The 11,228-nt window shown below is 38.5% G+C and overlaps 1 protein-coding gene across 1 annotated transcript; it reads right to left on the reverse strand.

Annotated features, from left to right (window-relative positions):
* Window positions 1-625: 625 nt before the first annotated feature.
* Window positions 626-11,023, reverse strand: LOC117325591 (ankycorbin-like). Its single transcript, XM_033881927.1, has 3 exons — window positions 10,693-11,023; window positions 6,656-6,886; window positions 626-2,273 (listed from the first exon to the last, which is right to left on the reverse strand). Exons 1-3 carry the CDS (start codon window positions 10,771-10,773, stop codon window positions 1,719-1,721), a joined length of 867 nt encoding a protein of 288 aa, XP_033737818.1. The 5' UTR covers window positions 10,774-11,023; the 3' UTR covers window positions 626-1,718.
* Window positions 11,024-11,228: the final 205 nt, after the last annotated feature.

Raw genomic sequence — 11,228 nt, forward strand, 5'->3', positions numbered from 1 at the left:
TTAAGGCAATTGTTAAGTAAACTGGAGGAATGAAATCTTTACTTTCTCGAAAGGAATCAATTATAGAATTTAGAAGACTGAACTTTGTATAGAGAATTATTTACTAGAACTCCCTCCCCAATTAGTCAAAGCTTACTGTAAATTTAGAATAGGTAAAACAAAAATACCAATCGAAAGTGGTATATGGTCTAATATACCACGGGAACATAGAATATGCACTTTATGTAATTTAAGAGAAATAGGCGACCAATTCCATTATTTATTTAACTGTGATCAGCAACCTATATTCAATAGCAGACGGAAATATATGTCTAGATATTATTATGAAAGACCAAATACATTTAAATTTCATACATTATTCAATTACGTAACTCAAATTGAACTTATTTCATTGGCTCAATTTATTATTGATATAAATCAGATAATTAATTCACAATACTGATGTCCATCCTGTTTTTTCATGTATCATTGTTATCTATTTGTTTATATTCTTATTCTCTGCACTGTACTGTTTACAAGAATAAACAAATTGTTATTGTATGTATTATATTTAAATACCGTAACAACCAATACAAATGTAACCATAAGTGGAATATTAAGGTGACAATGAGACGAGTATACGACATTCATTATCACAGATACTTTATTTTTGGGATTTGACCTTGGAGAGGTTCGATGCCTCTATGATACGCCAGAGATCCCGATCGAGGCTCTGTAGTTTTACAGGTCGAGCCGATCCAGTGTGGCGGAGACTTTCCCGTAATGGCGGCAAACACACACCGCTATGAGTTTTCATATTTGAAGAGCACGGAATGCTTGGCAATGGATCTCGAAATGATCGCCATTTTAATGGTTCCAGAGCTTTCAGATCAGATTCGAGTCCGACAGGTACACGTTTGTTTTCACCTGCTACCTCATTCTTAACACCATTTTCTTTTGGTGGTGATTTTTCTTTCTTCTTTCGATGTTTCTTACTTTTCTTAGGTTTTCCTTGACGGAAGTATCCTGTATTGTTTAAGGCCTGTTGTTCTATGGGGACTTGAAGGGTGACTCCTCCCGCCATCCCACCCTCGCGGGACGGCGTTATAATCACCTTGTCAACAGTCTTCCGTTCACACAACCGTTTCTGGTCAGGTGATATAGAGTGAGTGCTGTGCGTGACTCGTGAGCTGTTTTCGGAAGCACGCGAGAGCGAGTGCGCGTTACTGGAATGTGGCGTTGTAGAAAGTTTAGTGACCGACATCAGGTTTCCCATCATGACTTCCGACTGTCGAACGGATCGTGATTCCCTTGAATCTAACGTTGTGTGTGGCGACGGTCTCTCGTGATCCCCATAGCAAGTCTTACTGTCCCGTACCTCTCGAAAGTCCCTGCGACCTTTAACATTAGACATAACCAAAGTGTTCACGAGCTGCGCGAGGTCCTGATGACGTTCCTTCCGTTTGTTGGCGTTCTTTTTATGTCTCCGTGACAATAAATCTACCGCGCCGCCATGAGCTACAGACCCGGATGACCTGCTCGAACGTTTTCCCTGTTTGTCCTCCGTACGGCTTTCCGTCTGTCCTTCGTCCGTTTGACCACGGAGATTACTTGGTTCATTTGAGACTACCGGTAGACGTGACTGATCTCCTTCTTTGGTGTAGTCTATATCGTAATCCTTGCAAATCTGTCTGATGTCCGCCGCACACTGACGGACAGCCAGGACCAAGTCTCCGACATCACCCTTGTTTCTCCGGACCGTCGTCTCGCGAGGAACTCGCCTTTGACTGATTTACACCACTTCCATTGGGGATAGGCGTCCTGTCAGCTTCCTCGCGATTTGGTTTATCGGATAATTTGACAAATTCGTCAGCTAGCTCACGCTTATAGTGATGTAATGCATTAACATCGACAGACGTAGTCAGAGAATCACAACTCACAGATTTCCCGATGTCCGTTCGGAAGCTATCGAATGCGGACGTAGGAGAAAAGGCTCGAGTATCATCTGACTTCCGGATCTTTCGCTTTGTGTTACTTCCGTAATCCGAATACTGCTTCCGTAATTCGTTTTTCTTGAGACGTGACAACAGTGCTATCGCCCCTGCACTCCGTTTATCAATGGCCTCTTCCAATGCGTTTCGGCCAAACAGATTTCTCAATGATAGGTCCACGTTTTGCTGACCGGAAGCGTGTAACTTCAGAATTAATTCCACCATGTTGACGTGATTGAGTTGACACGCGAACATGAGGCCCGTCATACCCTTGTTGTCCTGAGCATTAATATCGGTTCCTTCCTGAAACACAAAGACACCCAATATATTAGTAAGGAGACAAATAAATGAACGAATGTAATAACATACAATATGTATATTGAAATTCCAAAATACCACATGGAATATAAATATTGCATCACAAAATGATACCATATGGCCGTTTATACCCCTTACGGCTATCTTAAATTTCTGTTTGAAACTTAATCGAGTCATCACGTGATGGAGAACACGAGTGAACCATGGACTTTTATTGTAGTAAATATGGTTGACCTTGGAGAATAAAATTAATTTACCGAGACAGGGACGTAAAGTAAGACAGTTTGAGATTTGTGACGTCACAATTCAAGTGATGCTATGGGACAACATTACCTCAAATACAAAAATATTAAGATAAGGAACAGATTCATTATCACAAAACTGATATCACTGACATACACGTGGTGATGCTCTACCAAATAGAATGTATTTTTTTTGTTAAATAAAGTGTATTTCGTTGCCTAAATTTCTGTTTCTGTTGTATTTTATGATAATGGAAGTAAAGCACCATTGTAGCTTTGTTTTTCAAAAGACAATAAAATTACCGAAACATTTAAATTTGCCGTTTTTAATACATGCATGTAATATGGATAACAATAGAGCCTTTATCGTTGATCAACAGTTACACTTTAGTCATACAGGTAACGTATCGTCATCAGGCTACAGAATTTTCCAGTGTACCCAAAGGTTTTTAATCACGTACGTATGACCGCCTACAGACTCTTCACTCGATCCCAGACTATATATATTTGGTTCTATGTACATGTAGTGTGGCATTGACAATACTGACATTTTGGTTTTGATATATTTCAATTAACTTAGAAATAATGCCTCAGTTCATCTCGTTGTTCGCTGCAAAGCGAGAAAGAACAGAACATACGTCACATTAATGGAATGAAAACAGATGTTGATTCCCCGGGCAATATATGCACAACAATCATCCTAACCGATTACTCTAGAGACTCCACCTGTCGGCGCGTGACGGGTACCAATCTACAGCATTTCAAAAGTAATTGTGCTATTACTGTTTCTATCAAACAGGGGCGGATCCAGGATTTGTTTGGTGGGAGGGGGGGGGGGGGGTATGGTGGTGGCCTGGGGCAATCTAGCCCCCCCCCCCCCCCCGAAGGGTTTCAAGGAAACATTTATTATTATTATATTTTAGATGACATTAATCGGGGGGGGGGGGGGGGGGGGGGGGGGGGGGGAGGGGAGGGGATCAAATGTTGCTTCAGAAATTCCAGGATTTGATGTTAACAGAGACTTGTATATGTGATATACAAGTCTCTGATGTTAAGGAGATATGGGGCAGAAGCTCTCGAAGAAATGGTCAAAATTCGGCGGCTATATGAGTGACTATCAATTTGATCGCATATGACTGATGGAGAAATTAAACTAAGAAGACGGTATATTATGATTTCCTTGTATTGTAGAACAGAAGTTCTCAAAATTGAGTTCTCAATATGATAGAGAAGAGAAAATGTTCTATATGTGAAAAGACAGGACAGTATTGGCAATTTAACGGTGCTTATAGGCATCAATTATCAAAATGTGCGGGAGGGACTTTTCAAACAACTATACACGGTCCTGTTCTATTATGCTGCATTATGAGGTCATAATAAATATCGCTTCGTCCAAACAATACAAAACTGGGCTTGTAGATGCTTTCTGGGAACAGGTAAAAATGGCTCCAATATCGCCGAACGAGGTGACCTGGGACGGAATTCTTGTGAAGTGAACCATAAAGTTGAAATCTGTAAAGTGTGGGTAAATTTAAAACTTTTAAATGAGAACAGGTTACCAAAATGTATTCATAACTGGTCCCTGTCGATCAACCGTAGTTGGGAGAACAGAGATATTAAACAGTCGAGAGACGATAACTTAGAACAACTAATTACCAGTATCCCTGTAGTGTTTACTAAAGAATGTGTAAAGTAAGTTAAAGATCATGTTATTAATGTTGATGTAGGTTAAAGATTATGTTATTAATGTTGATAATATGACTGACAAAAAGAGCTGTATAATGACAGAAATTGTAATAACGGTAATAAACTTAGAACACATAGGCTGTATAAAACCAGTAATTATACCGAAACGTATGCTTCAATATTATGGATATTAGGACTTAAGATATAGACAGGTGCTAGCTAAACGTAGCGGCAATTTAAAGTTGAATATTGAGACGGGTCGGTACTCTCGTCCTAAAATACTTTCAGAAATAGGGTTTATACATTTTGTGATTTGAATTGTATAGAAAATGAATGCCACTTTTCGATTATATGTGACTTTTATTCAGATATATAAAGAAATATTTTTACAGTAGCTGAAATGAATTGTCCAGGTTTTAGCCTTTTAAAACAGTAAACAAAAACTGATTGCTTTGATGAATGACTGAAAGTCACACTATCTTATAGCTAGCACAGTTCACAAAATGTATCGTAGAAGAATGAACTTTAAATACAACATCTATATCAATTTACACGAAACAAATGTAGTAACCGAATATGTTTTCTTATTTCTCTGTCTCATAAATCTATTATTTTATTCCCGAGGGGCAGGCCTGGGCCCATATTCATAAAAAATCTTAAGTTAAATACTTAAGTTTGACTTAAGTTATACTTAACTATAAATATTTTACTTAGTTAAATAAAACTTAAGTTAGAACTTAAGTACTAGATCTATTCATAAACAACTTAAGTATTTACTTAGTGCATACTTAGCTAAGTATAAATATTTAAGCATTTCATGTAGTTGCTATGTTGTTGTTAAGTAGCTGCGTGATGTTTTTCGTAAAACGTGAATTTTCGCACTGGCGTTCCTGGCATTCCAAGACGATCAGAATCCGGAAATGACAACAGCAAAAAAGACGTCAGATTCCAAACTTGACAAAGGACGAATGTCTGGCGATGGTGAGGCTAGTACATGTTTACAAGTGAAAGAAAACATGTCATACGTGGACGATTTAAGGACAGTATATATATACAAGTGTATGTCGGCATCGGCAAATAGGCAAGTATGGGTTCAGGTTACCGGCAGATTGAACAGTTCAAATGCATTAATCAGGAGAGAGCCGGAAGAATGCACAAAAATTAGACTAACCTCGTCGTTCAGGCCAAAAATGCACATAGCGTGTTCATCGTAGAGTCAAGGAGAACAAGTACGTTTTAGTTAATTTCCACTAAACCAAACATCAGTTGAAATGTACATATCAAACCCCTAGTTACATTGAACGATCTGTAAAATCCCGCTCCCCAAATATGCTAGAACTGTCACAACAATCAACTGTTATTTAAAACTTTCGTTTCGTTATCAAAGCAGGGGAGTACTAAATACATGACTGGGCCGGAATGCACATGAACGGGTTTTAAGTTAAAGTACAAGTAACCTCAATGTTTTTTTAATACACAGGTAAGAACTCTATAGATACACATTTTTTTAATTAATGAATAAAAGATACAATAAAACTTTGAGGCAGTTAAGTTAGTTTTAAGGCAAAATCTGAAGTTAATGATTTTTTTCTTAAAAACAAGTTGATTTCTGTCGATTTCGTGAAGTCATCTTTCTTCTGAGTTGTTAAGTATTTACTTAAGTATTTTTAAAGGAAGTTAAACATCCTCATGGCGTTACTTAACTTTAAGAAAAAAACTTGATTAATACTAAAGCTTAAGTAGTTTTATGAATACAACTTAAGATAAAACCTTGAATTAAGTAAATACTTAAGTTTATTTTAGTACTTAAGTACAAATGTCCTACTTAAGTATTTACTTAAGTGAAATACTTAACTTAGGTTTTTTTTATGAATATGGGCCCTGGAATTTTGAGACGAAAAAACAGTTTTCACTTCATTTTTTCTTTTACACAAATCTTGTGTTAACATTTACCATTCCGAATGTAGCGGGATATGGTCTCGATCGCGAGATCTGGGAGAGGACACAGAAACGGGAGAAAGATAATGTTTTGTTTGCATCTTTGATGTAAACATCAACTCTCTCTTCTTTTTCTTATTTTTCCCCTTTGACTTCGTTTCTTTTAGGGGGCGTACGCCGGGCAAATGGGGATTTCCCTTAAGGAGCCTTGTAGGATGTCCGTTCGGAGAGCGGGAGTTCGCCAGTTCGAAGGCCAGTGTGAGCAGGGTATTTTCCATTACTCCTTCCTATTACAAAGAACTGCATCGTGCGGCACGTTTCGTCCTTGAGTAAGAAAATGCGTCACTATGGTCCATCAGATCAGTTAAAAAACACTTGCATAACCCGTCAGTTGACACCACCTGCCCCAACCAATGACACTGTAATTGCATAACATTCAAATCTCGTAGCTAAGGATGACCGAATGTTTTACACATTCCCCAACTTCCGGTTCTCACTCACCTTCTGTAATAGGAGAAACGCCACTTCCGGATAATCCATAATACACGTGTACATAAAAGGGGTCTGGCGTAGTGCGTTCCTGACATTAGTGTCAGCTCCGAGACTGATTAGAGTCTCTACGATAGAAGTAACTAGCTGGGAATCAACGCTGGCTATGGCTGCCATCAGTGGTGTTTCGTGTCGGCTGTTCCTGGCTTCGATGTTCTTCCCGTTCGTAAACAGCAATTGGAGCTGAAATAAACAAATTTGTTTTGAAGCAGTGAATGTTTAATGATTTTTTTAGGGGTTGTTGTTTTGTTTTTCACTTTATTATCCCCATTATATGACGTTCTTGGAACAGCAATATCAATGTTGTTACAATGGGTTCATTGTCATCGACACGCATTGGATATTGTTGTATGAAAAAATGTAAAATACGACAAATTACAAGAAACGTTCCACACAATGTGTAGATCATATAACTTGGTTGGCAATACATTTGCAACGCATATAACAGTAACGGTTTTTTTTATACAACAACACTACATTCTCTGTGTCAATGTGGTTCAATTATACATTGTATGATGTTAGTTTTCATGTCTTAAAGTAGAACGTCAAAATAATGTGTAATGATAGTCTGATCAATAGACTTCACTGTAAAACATCGGACTTGTTAACGGGATGGGAAAGTTTTCGTGTGAGATGTAACAGGCTAAATCCCACGCGGTAGTTCAGGTGACACCACCAGGGAATCGAACCTCGAACACCTTTGTGAAAGCCGACCGCCCTACTAGACAGATTGCTTTTCTGGAAAAAGCCGCCTTCTATTCAAATGTTAACGTAGGGTTTACTATTTATTTACATATCACTAAAAGCATGGCGTGTTTTATTTCATAAGCCAAAGCTCAATATCAGCTATCGATTGTTGACGGAGCATTCTCATTTCAAAGAATATTTGCATGAAAAAAATCTTTCAACTTCATTGAACACGCATCCATTTACTTGTTGACATGAATACGTATAAGGTGTATGGTATACACATCTACATTCATGGTTTATAGATTTTCTGGTTTCTAAAAAGGCCTCATACTTCCGTCAGAAGTACGTCGTATCGACTCGTAGTGGGTGATCCGTGTCTTTACTAACGCATCTTAATCCAAGACTTTTTGAGGTCTGATTTTGTTTTAAATAAAATATTCCCTGTGTCACAAAGAAGTTGTTTTTCACTCTGATAACGATTTGTCAGACTGTCACTGTATAACGAACGTCCGTATTTTGTTTGGCGAAATATACTTTATTTTGTAATATGATTTATATGGGAAATGCAACAGTAATATTAAAAACTTACTCCGGAACGGGCCATGGAGACGCCATTTTTGTGTTACCGAGTCCATGCATGGGAAGTAGGTTCCTACCCCTGGGTTTAATGTATGATAGGTGTTTATGATCATAACTAACACGGTATGATAGCACGACGAAAAAAGGACCCTCACCACACCCCATCATGCCAGAAATACAACTCACTAGCAACGGTATAGACAAACTACTGAACAACATAAATCCCGACAAAGCATCAGGACCAGATCAAATCCATGGCAAAATCCTTAAAGAACTTAGGCACACCATAGCACCTATCCTCACCAACATTTTCAACACATCACTTGACACAAACACGTTACCACACGACTGGAAACATGCACATGTCAGCACCATCTATAAGAAAGGAGACAAGTACAACCCCACAAACTACCGTCCCATATCACTCACCTGCAACACATGTAAACTCATGGAACATGTCATAACAAGCACCATAATGAAACATTTGAAGAACAATACCATTTTATACAACCTACAACATGGATTTCGTTCTTCAAGATCTTGTGAAACACAACTTACTACATTCATCTTGGCCAAAACGCTAACACAAACACACAAACAGACATCATCATCATGGACTTTAGGAGTACCCCAAGGAACCTGTTTGGGACCCATCCTCTTCCTCATTTACATTAATGATTTACCAGATTACATTAAACACAGCACCCTCAGACTTTTTGCAGATGACAGCATCATTTACAAAACAATACCCAACATCAATGACGCAACCAAACTACAACAAGACATAGACGCAGCAGGCAAATAGGAACACGATTGGCTGATGACCTTTCACCCCGACAAATGCAATATCATATCCACATCCAACAAACGCACAAAAATTAAATACCCATACAAACTCCACAACCACACATTACAACAAGTAGATTCCGGCAAGTACTTCGGCATAACATTACAAAACAACCTCAAATGGGACACGCATATAAACAACATCAAATCAAACGCAAACAAATCACTAGGATGTTTGAAACGGAACCTAAAAATAAACTCACAACACATCAAAGAACATGCATACAAGGCCATTGTTAGACCCAAACTGGAGTACTGCTCCTCTATACGGGACCCTCACAACACAAGTCAAATAAACCAGTTACAAAAGATACAACGCAGAGCAGCACGATACGTACAAAACAGATACCACAACACAAGCTCAGTACAAGACATGCTAGACAACTTAAATTGGCCATCACCATAAACAAGAAGACTACAAAGAAGACTCATTCTGTTCTACAAAATCATACACCAACATGTATCCATAGAATGCACCAACATCCTTCACCCAACAGACCCTAGAACCAGACAAGCACACCCCTACACTTACAAACACATATCTGCTACCAAGGACACATATAAATTCTCCTTCTTTCCTCACACAATTACACAATGGAACCTCCTCCCGGTAGCAGCAGTACAGTGCACCACACTAGAGGGCTTCAAGGCACACATACCACACTAGGTCCTTGAACCCCTCATAAACAAACACTAGGTCAACAAGTTTTTTTTTATCCTTTTAACCATACTAAAACAAAAACAAAAAAACCCCTCTCTTTCTTTTTAAATCATCGCCACTGTGCACCCAACACCAAAACACTCCACGAAATCGTCATTATTGACGGAAGGGAGTAACTATAAGAAACCAGATTGCACTTCTATGGTCAAGTTGGAACTGGACAAGATATTTACATAACGGTATCAATAATTTAATGTCCATAAAATCTAAAGTATTTCTTAGCATACCAGACACTGAGCTGACTTTTTTCACTTATGTGATTTCAAAAATCTGACTCTATAATAACAACAATATATGTTCCCTTGTAGCTAGCAGTTGTTAATCTGTTTATTATAGTATACTAACACGGCAACACTCATCTTCAGACTTCCAATGTGAATTTGTTTGCATTTATCTGGGTGCATTTTAATAGCCAGCCCTCATTCAATTTGCACATGATATCTGAGTCTTGCTGCAGTATTTACATTTTTTTCTTTGATTTAGAAACAATTTATCGATAAACGCAGTCGTTTTATACATGTACATGAATGAAAGGACGAGAAACCCGAGCGCCCGACAGGAATCGAACCTGGATATCCGTGATAGGGGCAGAGAAACATGTTCCGTCAGCCGAGTGTGACAGAGAGCTATTAAACACCACGTACATATGTTAAAATCCTAATCGAAGGGACACAAATATCATAACACGATGTTCCGTGTATATAACACCATCTGAAGAGTTAAGCCAAAGCGCTCATACATAGACAATCATTCGTTGTACAATCGTTGGTTGTCTCTCTCTTTCTTTCTGTTCTTTCTTATTTTTTGTTTTACAAAAATATACACCACATGTACGTACATCTTTTTTTTCGTCCACAGGCAGTGGACACAAATGTAGACTATGTATCGTGGGAAAGTTGTGCTGGGTCCTTGTGGAATGAAATATATCCTCTTACTTTTATTTTACCCTTTGGGCCTATGTTTTCAGAAAGATGTATCACAAAAATGTGCGTGTACCTTACGATATGACAGGCCTACTCTGTGTCCCTGAAAATCACAGGACAAACACATCTGACAAAGTGAGACCACTTTTCAAATGAAATCATTATTTAGGCCTAAAGTAAAATTTTGTATGTATGATAATAAGTAATTATTTATTTTTTTTAATTCTCACCTGTCTCGGGTTTTGACATTCAACCACCAGGCGAAACTCGTCCGACATATTCTCCACCTTTTTATCCTCCGCTGGATTCATACATTCTTTCTGTCAGCGAACAGTGTCCAACCACTGAAACCCAACTAGACACCCGGACAACAAATTGTGACGTAGTTGACAATACACCATTTCTTTGACGTCATCAGAATTGTCGTACGTCTTATAAAAAGTCTATGAATCGCGATAAACTGAAGTGGCCTCTAATTCTTTATACCGCTGTTCCGGTATATGCTCTGATTCGATAGATTTTTACGAGACATTGATCGGCGCAATCCTGATAGATATTTACAGAAAGAGTGTCGCTGCCTTGCTCAATCGATTGGTCACTATTGGTGTAATACCTGCGATGTTTACCTGCAATGCGGCCCAGGGTACGCACCGACAGAAACGTGCTTTCAATACGAATAGTCTAGGACTTATTGTAGATTATTTTTATGTCCATTCAATTACATCAGTTACATTTTGTTGCCGCTGTCGCCTGGTGATCAATATCT

This window comes from Pecten maximus, chromosome 4 (assembly GCF_902652985.1).
Source record: "Pecten maximus chromosome 4, xPecMax1.1, whole genome shotgun sequence".
Classification (NCBI taxonomy): domain Eukaryota; kingdom Metazoa; phylum Mollusca; class Bivalvia; order Pectinida; family Pectinidae; genus Pecten; species Pecten maximus.

Coding starts and splice junctions, on each gene's coding strand:
- LOC117325591 (XM_033881927.1), bottom strand. CDS start 10,773: ATGAATCCAGCGGAGGATAAAAAGGTGGAGAATATGTCGGACGAGTTT. Junction 6,887..10,692: donor AATGTCAAAACCCGAGACAG/GTGAGAATTAAA, acceptor TGTTTATTTCAG/CTCCAATTGCTGTTTACGAA. Junction 2,274..6,655: donor CGTTTCTCCTATTACAGAAG/GTGAGTGAGAAC, acceptor TTTGTGTTTCAG/GAAGGAACCGATATTAATGC.